The sequence below is a fragment of the Lissotriton helveticus genome, chromosome 6 (assembly GCF_964261635.1).
Source record: "Lissotriton helveticus chromosome 6, aLisHel1.1, whole genome shotgun sequence".
Lineage (NCBI taxonomy): Eukaryota > Metazoa > Chordata > Amphibia > Caudata > Salamandridae > Lissotriton > Lissotriton helveticus.
In genome coordinates, this window is record NC_136067.1 from 1,831,461,821 (window position 1) to 1,831,479,701 (window position 17,881).

At 44.8% G+C, this 17,881-nt stretch overlaps 1 protein-coding gene across 1 annotated transcript in view; it reads right to left on the bottom strand.

Annotated features, from left to right (window-relative positions):
* Positions 1–17,881, bottom strand: part of KCNH1 (potassium voltage-gated channel subfamily H member 1) — a 1,297,290-nt gene that overhangs the window by 1,118,444 nt on the left and 160,965 nt on the right. The window contains 1 exon segment of the mRNA XM_078649724.1: positions 12,668–12,774. Coding sequence (XP_078505850.1) covers positions 12,668–12,774 — 107 coding nt within the window.

The window sequence follows — 17,881 nt, forward strand, 5'->3', positions numbered from 1 at the left end:
ACTCCCAGGAAACCCTCATTTTTTCTGCCCTTCCTCCAACCTTAAAACTATCCTACACTCACCTCGGTGACCCCAGGTTATTGGTGACGGGATACACTTGATAGAGTCATAAGTTGTCAGACTTTGAGTGACGACAGTGTCCCTCTGTTGCTGTTTGCTTTCTGGGAGGTACCGGTCCAGACTACAATAGGAGAAGAAAGACCTGGAGACTGAAGGCATCTTTCTACAAGAGACCAAGTCCTACACCTTATGAACGTTTTGCTTCTAACTGTTTAAGCCTGTTAAAGCGTGAATAAACGCCTACTTTATAATTTTACCATTGACTATCTGATAATTCTGATGCAATCCCCTTAAGGGTCAGTGTGAAACGTTTACAACTACAAAACCAAGTTCTCCCAGAATCTCAGACAGATGAGCACGCTGACGTGCTTCAGGAAGAGCCTGAAAACCTGGCTGTTCCCTAGGAGCAAACATTAGTCCCTCTCTCGGATAGCTATCTCCAACGCTATATTGGCTTTCTTCACTCTAAGCGCCAGGATACCCTTAGGGGGACAGTGATTTGCGCTATATAAGTACCTACTTCACTTCATTTTAACTCCTGTATATAGTGTTTAACAATGAGTCGTGGTTTAGCTGAATCAGCAACACTTAAACTGCTCTTGTTTGCAAAAAGCATGAAAGCTACCCAAACCTTGATGAGGGAAGAAAATGTCTCTCTTCTGCCATTAGATCGCCTGGCTGTATTAAATACATCAGCCAATAAATCTCACTACAAAATGTGCAATCTTCAATCATGTAATATTGTGTCTTTTGAATATTAATAACATCATGCATTATATACTCATCAATCCCTATATATTCATAGTCACAATGCCCATTGTCCTTAAATCTCCACGCGTGGACTCATTGAGGGGTTCTTTTAAAATATTTGATCGCAGGCACAATTAAATCCATTTCCAAATCGGCACACAGCAGACCAACATAACCAACAATGTCCACCGACCCAGCCATAGCTGGAACAAAATCTCAGAATGGCTCATCCTCCACACAGACCTACCCAACCCTGCAGATAACATCAACAAGGACATTGACAACTTTAACAACTGGATCAAGACCTGTGCAGACGCCCTCATATCCTTCAAACTCAACAAACAGACAAGATCCGACAAGCAAGCCAGTTGATTAATAAAGGACCTCTGGGACACCAAAGGACAATGCAAAAAGCTAAAGAAAAAATGAAGAACCAGCCTAAAGCACACAAACAGAACAACCTTTAAAGCTGCACTCAGATGATACCACCAGCAACTAAGAGAAACCTAGAAAAGAGTGGTAGCTGAATGCATCGAAGAGAGCTCCAACAGCAGCATAGTAATCTTCTTGATCATCAAAAATTTCACCATGGCCTCCATGAACAACATCACCCCTATCAGGAGCTCTGAGACGAACTATGCAACTTCTTCCACAGCAAAATTATGAATATCTACAGTATTTTTACATTCCAGCAAGATCCCAGCAAACTCATCACCAACTTGCCCGGCACCAAATAAGACAGCTACCTGAAGAGATGGAAGACTCTCACTAGTGAAGAAACAGCCACAATCATGTGGACCATTCACTGTGGAGCCCCATCAAACCTTTGCCCCACCACATCTATGACCTCGGCGCATCACCGATCAGCACAGTACCCATCCACACCCTAAATACCCCCACCGACTCCCCAACCTTCCCGGAAGCCTGGAAGCAAGCAGCAGTTAGCACCTTCCTCAAGAAACCTTCAGCCGACCCAAGCCAAAAAGCCAAACTGCTGGCCCATCTCCCTACTTCCCTACCCAGCTAAATTAATTGAAAAGGCCATCAATAAACAACTCACAGGCAAACGTGAGCTACGACCTACTAGACAATACACAACCAGGCTTCAGAAAGAACCACAGCACAGAAATTGTACTCATTACAGCCACCAATGATATCAAGACCCTCCTTGATCAAGGAGAAACAGCCACCCTCATCCTGCTCGACCTCTCTGAGTCATTTGACACAGTCTCCCACAAAACACTCATCAGAAGACTCCACAAGTGCGGTATCCAAGGACCAGCATTCAACTGGATCTGCTCCTTCCTCACAGGAAGAACCCAAAGAGTTTGACTGCCACCTTTCCCATCCGAGGCCAAGAAACTTTTAAACATGGTCCCCAAGTGCTTATACTTCAGCCCAAACCTGTTCAACGTTTACATGGCTCCAAGTGGCAAGCTCATCATGTCGCAAGGAATTACCATCATCTCCCACACAGATAACACCCAACTCATCCTCTCCCTGACGGACAAGACAACCACCACCAGAACCAACTTCACCAAGAGCATGAGCTTGGTAGCAGAATGGTTGAGAACCAACTACTTGAAACTGAACTCTGACAAGACTGAAGTACTGGTCTTTGAAGACAAGACCTCCCTGTGGGATGCCACCTAGTGGCCAATAGAACTGGGACCTACACCAACACCCACCGACCATGCCAGAAATGTGGGTATTATGCATGACGGCATGATGGCACAAGTCAACACAGTGAGCTCTGCTTGCTTCCACATCCTACAAATGATACAAAAAATCTTAAAGTGGCTTCCTCAGAACACCAGACAAACTGTCATGCAAGCACTCTTTGCAGGCCTCGACCACGGCAACACATTGCACAACAGAATTTCCAAGCGACTCATGAACAGATTTCAGACTATCCAGAACGCTGCCGTAAGACTCGTTCAACCTTCCACATCGCTCCAACATCTCACCTCACCTCAGGGAGCTCCACTGGCTCCATCTTCATAAACGCAGCTAATTTAAACTCCTCATGCACACCTACAAAGACCTACACAACACAGAACCCACATACCTTAACAGCAATATACACTTTCACAACGCATCAACACTCCTACACTTAGCCTTACTCAGACATACACACCCTGCATTACAAAAGCAGAATCGCACCCAAAACATGAAACGACCACCCATAACACACCAGTCTTCCCCCTTGCTACTTAAGTTTCACAAACAGCTGAAGATCTGGCTCTTTGAATAATTCTGCAGGGACCACAAGCCTTCACACCTGCTTATACACTTGGATACACTCTCATGTGATTAGTGTGTCAATAAATCTACGTAAAATAACAACTACTTTCTTGTTATCCTATATTTACTGGGATTTAATAGCGCTGTATTGCCATTAGTATGGCCTTGAGTCACATCATTTATATCACTTACATTTGCAATGTCATACATTACAAGGACATTTAACGTTTAGGGTTATAAGTTGGAGTCGAGAGTTGAGAGTTATGTGTTACAGCAGGGTCTAGGGTAAGCAGGGGAGTAGCTTAATCAGTAAGATTGGGAGGCGGGGACTTCAGATTTCCCAACAATCACACTGGTATGTCTTCTGCGAATAAGAAGCAGGGTAAGAGGGGGGCTTATGGGGCAGTGCATATTGTTAGTAGTACTTAAAACACAATTTTTCAAACCAACCAACATTTTTTAAGATCTTCAAAACAGAGATGAGAAAGTGTGTGTGTGTTTTTGGCTGCGTGTATGTAAAACTCCCAGGTGAATTCCGACAGACACCTCACCATACCCGACTGAAAGCACCTGTACCCAACTATTTACTGCAGAATAAAATGGAATACCCCAAGCCCCCCCCCCCCCCCCACACACCCCCGGAAGCTACGCCCCTGGGGGTGAGGGCTATTTACATTATTTTTACAAATAGATGGGTTGCTCAAATGCTTGTACAAACTAATGTGTTTAGAATTATGATTACTGGAAAATGCATTACCATCTCAAAAAGTGCCAGAGGATAGTTTTAAATAACACTTATACGATTGAGACCTATTATCTGTGTCAATGCTTGTTTATAGATTTGAAGGTGCAGCAAATAGCTCTGCTGGGCAGAGTTCAATCAGTTACGGTTAATGACAGCTTTTATCATCATCGACCTCGGTTCAGAGGGGATCTTGAGCTGTGTGAAATGTTGCCAGTGTTTTGTTAATGCTCTGGACGCGCAGGCGCAGCTTAATTTCCAGGACACTGCAGTAGCTAGATTGTTTTATAGGATACGCGAAATTAACTTTTAAAAATCTTTGAGAGGAAATTAGTTTGTAAATGTTGTGTAAGCAAACCACCATGCACCCGCTACTAACCCTCTCTTCATTACTGGACTTCTAAACTAAACGTGTAAATAAGGTCGGTGTATACAAGCAACCTGCAGGCCCGGTCTGACCATTCAGCCACACCGCATTTTCCCCGAACGCTCCTGGCTAGCAGAGCTGGACTGGCCATACCGGGCATCGGGCATTTTCCCAGAGGCTGGAACGGTGGGGGCTGCACTATCAGCCCCAGTAACAAAAGCAGCCGTGCTGCACACTTGCACAAATGGGGCAGGTCAGACACAAGTGCAAGGGTTGCTTTGGGTTCCCTGCCCGGCCCTGCTGGCTAGAGTGCTGCATTAAAAGCATTGCGGCCTTCCATGACCCAACCACACCCCCGCTGCTCTATTCGCAATGTCTTGCAGTGTGGAGTTGATTTAAACATGCTTCCGGCAGCAGATGTTGCTTTGCAGTCAGCCCTGGTAATCTGTCTTTTTATTTTCACAGTAAAATCCCGAAGCACTTCCGAATTGTATGTATCCTGTAGGAGGTGTCATGGGACACTGTTATAATCCCTTCTTCAATTACAAGAGGCAGATCAAAGAAGGTACTGCTGATTCAATCATCTAAAGAAGTTGTGTCAGTAAATCAGCATAGAACATGTCAGTGGCTGATTGTTGTAAAGTGGGCTGCTCCTGGCTCAACATGGATTATCAGCTGAGTGAGGTGAATGGTATTTGTAAGAAATTAAATACAATAGGATTATTCTTTTATTTGACTAACACATATTTTGGCTGCACGATCACATTGTCTTTTCCCCCAGACAGCTAAGGTACAAGTAAAATATATCCCTCTCCAACTGGAGAGGGAAATGAAAGCTTGGTACTAAGATGAAACTGGAAACCATTTATTTGTGTGTGTTGCATTCACTCCGATTGCATTTCACAATGTGTAAAAAAGATCTTCACTTATAATAATTCCATTAGCGTGAATAGAAAATTGTCCACAGATTTTGTGTGTTGAATTACTTCAAGTGCACAAACCCTATAGAATGGTGTCACGACCAGGGGCGGCTCTAGGCTCATGGCGGCCCTGGGCAGGGAGCGTAGGTAGGGGGCCCCGGAAAAGGGGGTCTGGGTGGGACAGAGCCCGCTGGAGCTCAGGAACCAGGAGGAATGCAGGCGCGGAGGCCAGTGAAGAGGGGGGGACCGGGGTCAGGGTGTAAGGAAGTGGAACAGAGCCGGAGGCCGCCAAATTCCTGCCAGGGGCTGCCACACAAATATGTATCCATTCTCAGAGGATTACTATATTAAGGATATATATTGGTGTGAAGGCCCCTGGGGTTTGGTGGCCCTGTGCAGGAGCACAGCTTGCACATACCTAAGGCCGCCCCTGTCACGACTGTATGATGTTATCTGTCTGGTAAAGCGGTTGACAAAGAGTGACCTTGGCCAAGCTCCGGCTTCCGAAAAGACAGACGGGTTGGGGACCCCAAATCTATTATTCAGCAGCTCAGCTGCAGAGGGAAAGTAGTTGGTTCACAGGGTGCTCATTGGATAACACTCGTACAGAGCAATGTTCACTACAACCCAAACAGTTGTTTTGCCGCTTTCTTTAATGAGCCAAGGTTGACAATGGACAATTCCAGCTAATACTCAGAGCTAAGCTCTGCCTCCACAGAGTTGTGCGCCTTGCTAAACACATGGCACCCTATGCACCCTCCACTCCTCTCTTGGTCTGTCAAAGAATATGGGTGTTGTCACAGCAGGAGAACTGGGCCCATGGAGTGCGGAGGCCATTACAACACTGGGTGACCTTGTACAGCCGGCTTTTAACATTTGACTATATATCGAAACGAACTAACCACCGTAGAGGTCACTGTTTGACTCACAGCACAATAGCCAATATAGGTCGAATTGCCTGAGGCAAAGTTATGGAAGAACCTCCAAAAAACACCCTCATTGTAATCCAATTTACAGTTGGCAGAGGCCACATAACAGTGAGCTGATTTAACAGGGCTATGGAAGATCATACACAAACCTTATTGCAGGTTCTACGCAAAATGAAGGGGAGAGTGCCACACCACAAAAAGTGGGATAGGGGACTTGCATGTCCCCTTACAGTCTCAATAAATGGCAGACTTAAAAGTATTCACTTCAGTGTCTGCCGCAAGGCCTGCCTCTCCCCAGAGAGAATCAATAGAATGTTCCTGGGTGCAAGTGCAGTCGGCCCGTGCTGCGACTGCCGCGGCAGACCTGCAACACATGATATGGAGCAGCGCCCATATAGTCAACTCCCGAATGTTGGGAAGTCTATGCTCTGGGTATCTTTTAATGCACCAAAAAGAACACATGTGTGGCCCTCTTCCTAGAACTACCCCTACTGCTGGCCAAGCATGCCATAACCCTGAAGTGAAGAGGAGAGGCACGATCCTCTGTCGCGGCATTGTAGTGCATCACATTAGGACTGAGGGGAGTGAGCTGATTCTAAGAGCTCACCCAAGCAAAAGGAAGAGGCCTAAGGCATTAGTATGCGATCCATTGCTAATGTATAGAGTGACATACTCCTCAAATTTTCTTCCGTTGTAGCGCTCGGTGTACATACTGATAGCTTTCGTATAACAACATGCCCTAATAGCCTCCTCTCACCGTGATCACTCCCCAAAAGGTACCTAACATCATACATCACTCATCACGGAACTCACCCCTGCTACATTGCTCCTGATTACACTTTAGTCATAATACGCCCCCTGCAACTACCCATAGAGCATCACTCCTTATGTAAAGTTTGGTTTCTCTCCATGTTTTAGAATACTCAACAAGAAGTCAGCATAAGCTAGCACTCAATATCACCAAAAGACAAATATACCAGATTATCCAATGACTTGTTAAATGTACAAAGCGCACCGCTGTTGGGTTTTTAATGAATGCAGGACACATTTAATGTTTTGTTTTAAAACAGTAATAAACATACATGGAAAAAGAACTATGGGCCTGATTTAGATATCGGCAGATGGGTTACTCCATCACAATGGTGATTGATATCCCGTCCTCAAAAATTTTAATCCCATAATATCCTATGGGAGTTGTATTTCGGTGGATGGGATATCCATCACCATTGTAGCAGAGTAACCCATCTGCCGAAATCTAAATCAGGCCCTATGTCATCAGAGATGTTATCAATGATGTCACTTGAGATGTTATCAGACATATCATTCAAGGCCATGATTGGCTGGTCGCAACCTGAAAGGAAAATTGCGGCCGCCATTTTGCTTCTTGGTTAGCCCAGGAGGGAGTGGGGGGGGAAGTGAACAATAACATCAGGATAGAGGTATACTGGCCCAATGGGATACATCGAGGGGTCTCTGATGGACCCCTCATTGGCAAAAAATTGCCCAATTCTTTTTTTTTGGGCCGAACCACGGATGCACTGCAGTGTTCAGTGCAGCCCCCAGTTTAAGTCCACAATGAGGCTGAGGATCTGAATTCCAGGGGAAAAAACACACTCAATCACACACCAAACCTCCACCGTGCACGGTTGGGTGCATGCGGGGGGGTTGGCTGCGGTTGGAAGTTGCTGTATTAACATACTGTAATTATATACAACTTTACGTTTAAAAAAAACATCGAAATTCACACAGAATTAATGTTTTACCCACACAAAACCACAGAAATTCATCAGTTATAGTTATACTTATCTGAAGAATTAACTTTAGGCCATGAGTTATAGTTTCTTAACATAAGTATAAATATAACTGCTGAATTTCTATGATTTTGTGTGGGTAAAACCCCAACCTAATTGTAACATTCCTGTAACCTATGTTTTTTTGTGTGGAAAAATATGAATATATATATATATATATATATCCACACACAAGTTTGGCGTGCTTAAGCCGCTTGGGCGGCGGGCTCACGACGGGGTTCGCCAACCCCCTCCAATTATACACACTTCAGGCCTGAAATCCTTTACAGGAAAAACCAGAGTCGAGGCCCAATTGTCACGGTGCAGCATCAGTGTTTAATCAGCCGAGAAAACAATACGCCCGACGCGTTTCGAGATCAGCCGATCTCTTGGTCACGGGTGGAGCTTGCCGGCACCATCAATCATTTAAAGGTACATTGCATACTAGTCACGTGGTCATAGACATAGAGAAAGTAAAATACACTCTGTGTTTCCAAATAACCAATTCATAAATGAACAAATATGTACAAGAGCGGAATTCAAGAATAAGCAATTGTCATTCATAATCTGGCAAGATACGGTGCAAAATTAAACGGAGTCCACAAACAAATTAATGCGTGTAAACACGATGTCAGGCAAGTTGCCAAACCCAAATCTTGTGCTAGTGCCACCATTGTATTAGTTACATACAATTGAGAAAGTATTCATGACCAACAATACGGCCCTGAAAATCCTGAAAGAGAAAAATGTTATTGTACAAACAAAATCTAATTAGTTCTAATAGCATTTTGTTGTGCATTGCATATTTCAATTCTCTTTTGTTTAGAAAATATTCTATAGCTGAAAGACCTAGTTCATGCTCTATACATGTGTATAGGCTTCTAATGTCTAAGCTTATGAGTACATAAGATGATTGCCAGACAAGATTCTCCACTATTTGAATAAAGTCCGATGTATCTCTTATGTATGACTTCAAAGCAGACACAAAGTTAAACAAGTAATGATCTAGATCTAGATCATTACTTGTTTAACTTTCAGGATGAGATATACAAACAGCTCTCTGGGACGGCGATGGGCTCCTGCTTTGCCCCCAGCTATGCGAATTTATTCGTAGGCAGGTGGGAGGAGCAGGTAGCCTGGGTCCCCAGAAATGCCACATGGAACAACAAGGTGGTGGCATGGAGCAGGTATATCGATGACCTGTTCCTAGTGTGGAATGGGTCAATAGCTGAGGCTAATGAGTACATTACAGTGCTTAATGATAATCAGTGTAATCTGAGATTCACGGGTGAGGTTAACGATGAAAAGGTGAATTACCTAGATCTCCAAGTTAGAGTAAGGGATGGTAAAATCTGCACCCAACTTTATCGTAAACCCACTGCTGGTAACAGCGTATTACACGCTTCCAGCAGTCATCCCCGAAAACTCATCAGTAATATCCCCTATGGGGAATTTCTGAGATTAAAGCGCAACTGTACGCTAAATGTAGACTTCGAACATGCAGCCACTGAAAGCGTTGAAAGATTTACCAACAGAGGTTACCAGCCTAATCTCCTACAGGACGCCCTAAACAGAGTTAGAAAACTACCACGAAGCACACTTTTTTCCAAAAAAACCCGTCCGAGTGAGGATGGCAAGTTCCGCATGATTACCCCCTATTCATCCAACTCTTTCAAATTGAGATCCATCATGACCAAGCACTGGCATCTTTTGAGGGCAGATCAAATTGTGGGACCGGATATACCTGTCACTCCTCTGATCACTTTCAGAAAAGCTAGATCGCTTCGTGATCAGATGGTACATAGCCATCTGATGCCAATTGAAAAACAGAAAGGCACGTTGAAAGAGGCAAGGGTTTTTTCCCTTGTGGGAAATGCAAAGCATGCCCAGCCAGTAAGAGAACTTTGACATTTGATGTGCCAGGATGCAAGGGAGGCAGGAGAATTAACAAGTTTATGTCCTGCCATACAGATCATGCGGTTTATTGCTTAATGTGTCCTTGCCAACTGAGATATATTGGCAGCACCATAAATCCAGTCAAACTGAGGGTGTTGGAACATATGCGGGCAATCGCGAATAAAGATTTTTCTTATCCGGTTGCCCGAAATTTTGCGATCAAACACAACAGCAACAGGGATCTGTTGAGATATTTTTGTTTGGACTGTGTAGTGGACAACCCTAGAGGCGGAAACAAGTTACAGACACTTAGGAGGTTATAGTCCAGATATATTATAGATCTGGAGAGTAGAACCCCAGGAGGCCTCAATATGGGAGAGGAATTGGCATCCCATTTGGGCTGATGTGAGCAATGATTGTATTGGTAATGCTGATATGTTCTGTGAATAGAATGTTAGATCACTGGAAAAATGAGTTTAAAAGGTCTTAATTAATTTTGCTGATGCATATATTTGTAAATTTTGTTGGGCATTAGATATATTTGAGGCTTCCTCTATCTGTTTTTGCTGAGACTGTTTGGCAGCCGAAGGCTGCCCATGCCGATTCACGGCAAGATTATGTTGAAAATGATGAATATACGATACACGTATGTTTAATGGCGCTGTGGTTTCATAGCGTTTATGTCTCAGGAAATTAGTTTGCAAAGGTACGAAGCGACAAAGTTTCTACAAAGTGAATTAGAGTTGTAAATATCGTTTCATTTTGTTTCCCTTTGCATGTGCCGATACACGGCTTCAATTGTTGAATAGCCTCTCTGTTACTTTGTAGCATCGAATGGTAACATGGTAAACACTCAAAGATGGCGCGCAAAAATACACACTTGCTTTAGTCCTTTGTTTGTTATAATGACCCAACAAATGTAGTAAAAAGAGTTGCATCGCGCTCCCAAAACATGAACACTGACCAAGGGATTTGGTCCCGAAACGCGTTTGTTTTGCAAATAAACCTTTTGCTGACTGCCTAGTAAACCCGCGAGTGCTGTATTTTCTTCAAACGAGAGGAAAATTGGAGCGTCTATATATATATATATATATATATATATATATACGTATATATATATATATGTATATATATTGTCCAAAAGACCCCTCCCACGGAAGAAGAAGAGACCACAGACGGGGAATCTTGGAGGCATTTTATTTCCGGGGTTTAAACATGGCAAATGCATTTCGGCATCTTGTGTCTGCCTTCTTCAGTGCCTGAGGTGTTTACAGGAAGCAGGCACATATTACGGATTTAAATATCCCGCCACAACCTGTTTGCTGGTTACTCCCTCCGCCCCAAAGGTAAGACTATATGCGGCTCGGTATTCAGCGCCTGCATGTCCCAGAATGCAATATTCAGGCAAGATGTAAGCACTGGGGAGGATTGGCACCACGCATTTCAAACCCTCAATGTTCGTGTATGCCCATGAAAGTCCGTGTCTCCTTGGATCCCCTAAACCACATCACCCCCAGTCAGCCGGGGATCCTTACAGCGGGGGCAAGGGAGAACATCCACCTTGCCCAAAGTGCAGCCCAATGGCGGCAACACCGCCCCAACTTCTCCCGAGACCGGGGGGGCCACGGCAGATCCAGTACCCTGGAAACAAAGGAAATCCGCCGAAACAGAAGACCAGCAACTCCGTGGCCAACCTGACGATGCGGGGGTCTCCTAGGCGTGATGCTGGCAATCACGCAACAAATTGTCCAAAAGACTCCTCCCACGGAAGAAGAAGAGACCACAGACGAGGAATCTTGGAGGCATTTTATTTCCGGGGTTTCAACATGGCAAATGCATTTCGGCATCTTGTGTCTGCCTTCTTCAGTGCCTGAGGTGTTTACAGGAAGCAGGCATATATTATGGATTTAAATATCCCGCCACAACCTGTTTGCTGGTTACTCGCTCCGCCCCAAAGGTAAGTCTATATGCGGCTCGGTATTCAACGCCTGCATGTCCCAGAATGCAATATTCAGGCAAGATGTAAGCCCTGGGGAGGATTGGCACCACGCATTTCAAACCCTCAATGTTCGTGTATGCCCATGAAAGTCCGTGCCCCCTTGGATCCCCTAAACCACATCACCCCCAGTCAGCCGGGGATCCTTACAGCGGGGGCAAGATAGAACATCCACCTCGCCCAAAGTGCACTCCTGACTCCACCGCTGCAAAGCGGCTCCAAATCAGGACGCGGACCACACGGCAAGTTGATATTAAAGTGCTTTTATTTTTCCCTTTAGGCAAACATGACGCGTTTCGTCCGGTAACCCCCGGACTATATATTCTTATTTAGAAATGTACCTATGGGCAGATGGGAAGCACCAAGTCTGTTCGGGCAGTAGCAGCACCCCCCCCCCAGCGCCTTGAGACCCTCCGGGTAAGTAGAGCGCTCTATAAATGTCTATGATTGATTCATTGACCAAGTAAACATTTAAATTCTTACAGCATTAAAGACACTGTGTACTTACAGGAAGCAAATATGTCTTGCCTGCTACAAACATCTACTTGGTAGTCAGCCTTTCACAGTATTAACTAAGAATTGAGTCCCGGATGCTTCAAAAATGCTCTGGGTAACCAATGAGTGTGTAAGTGAGTTCCATTTAGATTCATTGCATGAAAATATGTCTTATGTGGACATCCTGTGTTTCCGCCATGATTCCGAGGGTTTAAGAGAATGCGTTGTGCTAAGGTGGAATGTTAGATTATATTTACCACATGGTAATTAGAGTGACTTTATGACATAAAATTGAGTTCATTGATTGTTGTAGAGATGCAGTACATGGTGAAGTGTAGGCTTACACTCATTTTGAGCTTGTAGGAGCACCACCTGATTATAATCAAAATCAAAACATGAGAAATACACAGTGAGACTGAACACCATCTTGGCGGCCTGTGATCGTCAGGGCAAACTTGTAAGAAAAACTTTGACTTACTGGTTTTCTTGTACATTAGGATTTCAAAGGAATTCATCTCGTAATTTTCAAAGGTTTCCCGCACTTTGTCAATTGTGTCTTTATCTGTTAACTCCCCATACATGAAGCTGCGATTTAAGAGAGAAATGCAGTTAGGCATTAGTTTTAAACAAGCACTGCCAAGGCAAATAGGTCTGGCTTCGACTAAATATGGCAATACTGAATTCATTATAAATGGAATAAAAGAATGAGATTATATGTATGTTTTTAGGCTTCACTTCTGTTGATGCTTACACCATTTTGGCAAATATATTGTATACCTACTCCACTAATATTGGCAGGGGTCTCAGGTCAGTGATCTTCCACTGTTGGCTTCAGACATTAGACCCATTTTGGATTATCTCACAGTAATGTAATGGCTATTCCAGAAGGTTATGCACTGCACAGATTTGACAGAATTAAGCGTAGGGGTGGAGGACTGGCGATTCTTTATCAGTCTCATCTTACCTGCCGTATTAACGCTCTGTCGGCACCATCTGACCCCGTCCAGGTACTGCACTACTTCATCTCCTCATCTCCTTCAGTCTCTTTCGTAGGCCTTCTGATATACAGGCCCCCTGGGCCTAGATCAAACTTTAGCAGTGACCTGCTCAGATTCATGGAGCCATATGCTAGCACACCCCACTTTACTATTTTAGGGGACCTAAATTTTCACCTAAATGATCTCACTTCTAAGGACACTCTGTCCTTGGTGGAGCCCCTTGAAGCGTGTGGCTTTGTTCAATTGGTGAAAGGTTCAACTCACCGGGCAGGCCACACGCTGGATGGCATATTTTCCAACGACCCTAGGGTTAAGACAGGTACCCCCGAACCGCTGGTTTGGACAGACCACCTGGCAGTGCCAATAGAATTGACCCTTTCTCATGTAGATACCCTGAGGAAGGGACAGGCCCAAGGAGAGGGCAAAAGGAATTATAAATTCATCACTAAGGAAGCCCTGGCCCCTCTCATTAGCTCCATCTCCCTGCCATTAGATGCTGAGCAGGCAGCACAAAAACTAGATAAATCTATTACTGGAGCAGTAGATGCCCTAGCACCTGTTACCCGTCGATATTCAGCAAGGCGTAGACCCTCCGCCCCCTGGTTCACCGAAACACTCCTACATGAGACAGGGATGTAGGAGGCAGGAGAGAAAGTGGAGGAAAACATGGGATACCATGGATAGAGAGATTTATAAACGATCGTTAGCGGAATATAAGACTACGGTCATTAAAACAAAACAAGAATTCTTTTCTGAGATTACTACCTCCCTAACTTCATCAAGGGAGTTGTTTAAGGTAGTAGATTCCCTTTGTTCTCTACAAATCCCAGACCCAGTGATAGGATCACAGGAGCTCTGTGATAAGATCTCAACCTTTTTCTATGCTAAAATTGATGAGATCTCCATTTTTTTTTTTTTAAGACGTTTATTAATTTTTCATAGCACAGTACAGATGGCGCAGCCTACAACCCTGAGGGCCGGCCGCAACTTTAGGAGGCATGTACGAGATAAAGGAGCACAAGCAAGAAGCATGCAATTTCGTGCCGGCCAACAATCATTGCATATGATGCACAATGTCTTTCACGGTATAGGTGCCCCTGCGCACACCATGTGTAAAATGAACGTCATTTTTTTTATTTTTATTATGTATATATAAGCAAAACATTGCAACTTAGGAAACTGGACAAGTCTCATCTGTGTGTCCCATTCTGTCGGCCGTATCTTCAGCGAACATTACCGCACCCTCGGTACCAAGCCCAGGAGGAGTTCTCGCTGACCTCAGCTGCGTGTCAATAATGTGGATGCGGATGAGGCACTTGTGCGGCCTACCTGCGCTGTGTATCGCTCCATCTACCAAGTAATAGCAGAGCTGTACTTCCCATCTCTACGTCGTGCAGCGACTCGTGCGGGTGGCTCTATAGACTGACATGCAGCTGGTGAGAGAGACGTGGCCTGCGCCAGTCCCCTCTCCTAAGTCTGTGGTCGCTTGCGCATCCTAGCTGACAGACTACGTGTGGGAGGTAAGAGTCCAGAACATATAAACGGGGGTGGTTGTGTGGGGGGGGGGAGGACCGTGGGGAGAGCGGGCGCGTTAAAGGGAGCGACCTCACGGAGAGCGGTCTGCGAGCCATCGCAACAGGCCTGTACTGTTATGCGTCTGCGTGTGAATGACTATCCAGACCATCGATTAGCTTATTGGACATGAGGTGCTCACAAGCTCCTACAGGCTAAACAACTGGGAAGGCGGCAGTCCCCACTGGTCAAGAGACGCCACACCATGGGTGCCTTCAATGTGTGTATGACGCGGGGGGGGGGATTGATGAGATCTCCATTAACCTGGAAATACAGCAAAAATCACTTGAGCCCAACTCGATCCAGGCCCTCACAAATTTAGAAGCCTGGTCCAAAGATCCCACTAAGACTCTCTCCAACTTCCCACCGATCACATTGGACAACCTTAATACTTTGCTGAACAGGACCAAATCCTCCTCATCTTCGGACCCATGTCCCCTCAAAGTGCTAAAGGATTGTAGGGACATACTACTCCCTCCCTTACTGGAGATAATGAATGGTACCCTATCGCAGGGGGTCTTTCCTTCAGTTTGGAAGAAAGCAATTGTCAAGCCACTACTTAAAAAGCCTTCCCTTGACCCTACAATCCTGAAGAACTTCAGGCCCATTTCCTTACTTCCGGCCCCCGCTAAGATGCTTGAGACCCATCTGAATTCGCAATTGTCTGCTTTCCTGGACTCGTCTGGGTTTTTAGATCAGACCCAGCATGGGTTCAGGAAATTTCATAGCACAGAGTCCGCACTTACTATTGTAACAGACAACATCAGAATGAAAGTGGACCAAGGACAGACAACGCTGCTAGTTTTACTCGATCTGACTGCAGCATTCGATACCCTATCTCCCGCGACGTTAACATCTCGGCTGCGGGAGATGGGAGTAGAGGGTTCAGCGTTGAGCCTTCTGTCCTCATTTTTAGATCATAGAGAACAGAGGGTCAAATTAGGCGAATACCTCTCCCCTGCTAAATCCCTACAATATGGGGTTCCACAGGGGTCGGCCTTAAGTCCGACCCTATTTAACATATACGTGGCCCCACTAGCGAGATTAGTAAAGGCGCTGGGAATGGAAGTAGTGTCGTACGCAGACGACACCCAGATCATGGTGTCGTTGGCCCATTCGGTTAGCACCTCAGCGTCCAGCTTCAGGACTTGTATGCAGTCAGTCGCTGACTGGATGGTACTCAACTCCTTGCGGCTGAATGGTGATAAAACCGAGGTGCTAATCTTTGGAAAGGACCAGGATGTATGGTCAAATGAATGGTGGCCGCCATCCTTGGGAACTTGCCCTGTCCCCTCACACTCAGCTAGAAACCTTGGGGTCATCTTTGACACCTCGCTGGCAATGACCCAGCAGGTCAATAGAACGGTGGCCACCTGCTGGGGAGTTATTAAAATTCTTCGAAGAATAGTTCATTACCTCTCCCCGGAAGCTAGGAAACAGACAGTGGTTGCATTGGTCGGTTCTAGACTAGACTATTGCAACTCACTGTACACAGAGGTCAATAAGGGATTGATCCAGCGTCTCCAAATAGTACAAAATGCGGCAGCAAGATTTGTACTAGACATTCCCCGCTCTTCCTCTGCAACTCTGGCCAGAAAGAGTCTTCACTGGCTTCCTGTAGAGCATCGTATCTCTTTCAAAGTCATCTGTCTAGCATATAGGGCTCTGAAAGCAGGAACTTCCGATGGGTTGGGATCACTTCTTGCTGGATATGTTCCCAGCAGAAGTCTACGCCCATCACAACAGCATCTCTTGGTAATTCCTCGGACCAAGAAGACCAGATGGGGAGGAAGAACTTTCTCTTCAGTCGCCCCTCGTCTCTGGAATGCACTTCCCCTGGAGCTTAAATCTTTATCCTCACTGCCCCTCTTTAAAAAGGCCCTTAAAACATGGTACTTCAAGAAAGCCTACCACTAACTAGCTCTCTGGACTTGCAAATATTTTGGCTAGGCGCCTTGATGCCCACTGGGCTGAGTTCTGCGCGATATAAATCTGCTTTCATTTCATTTCATTTCATTTCAGTAACATTTTACTCTCATGTCTCAATATCAGCTTAGATGTGTCCTTTTGATTTTTGTGAAATGCATGAGGAGCTTTTTATATCTCAAATGTAGACTTTGTCATCACATGTAATTAATTATCTCTTTCATGGATTGCATACACAAAGTATTTTTGGGGGCTTTGCACTGCAGAAATATTTCTTTTAATTTGCTTTTGTCATTGATGATTAGGAGAAGTGAGTCTCCACACAACTCAAAGATGTAAACAGTCGGTTTTCCTTTTGCCCAGAGTGCCATGAGATTGCTACTGGCCACCAAGCTAGAGCTAGGAAATATGCATTTCTACTATACAGCTGACAGAGGCCCTCAAATGAGAATACAATTACTTTAAAGCTGAAGCAGCCAAAAGTTGTCCTGACAGAAAATTATAATGGAGATGGGAGTGCTGCAGTTGCATTATACTACCAACAGAAGTCAACACAGAAGAGTATAATGGAAATGGAATACTGCAGCTGTGCTAATCCACCAACAGACGTCCTCACAGAAGAGTGCAATGGGGAGGGCAAGGCTACCAACAGAGGTCCTCACAAAAGAGTAAAATAGTGTTGTAGCCCTTCCAGGCTGAATATTTACTCTTTAGAAGACTGAGTTGTTCAAAAGGCACACAACGTTGTCATCTTGAGAAAATTCGTCCAACACTGTGTGTGCACCTAGGTCCAAGTTTTCATCAATCAAGTGCAATAAACAAACATATTAACTTCTATAAGATCTCATTTACCAATGGCTGACTTCCATCATTAAGCGTTTTCTTCTTTAGGAATTAGGATGTGCACCCCATTGGAGAATGGCAATTGCACAGCTATTCAGAATAACTCAAACATGAAATCTTTACATATAATGAATACATGTAACTGTCCGCGAGTGTATTGAAAAGAAGTGTAAAGGCTACAAAGCTGCTGCAGTTCCTCACATAAATGCTAGAGGTCCCTCTCAAGTCAGATACAACTGCTTAAAATGTCAGTCGCAAAGCTGAAGGGGGGTGGCTTTAAACTATAAATCTGTATAAGCACTCTTGCTACTTTAATGCCCTGTGCTCATTTTTCTAAAGGATAAATATTCTAA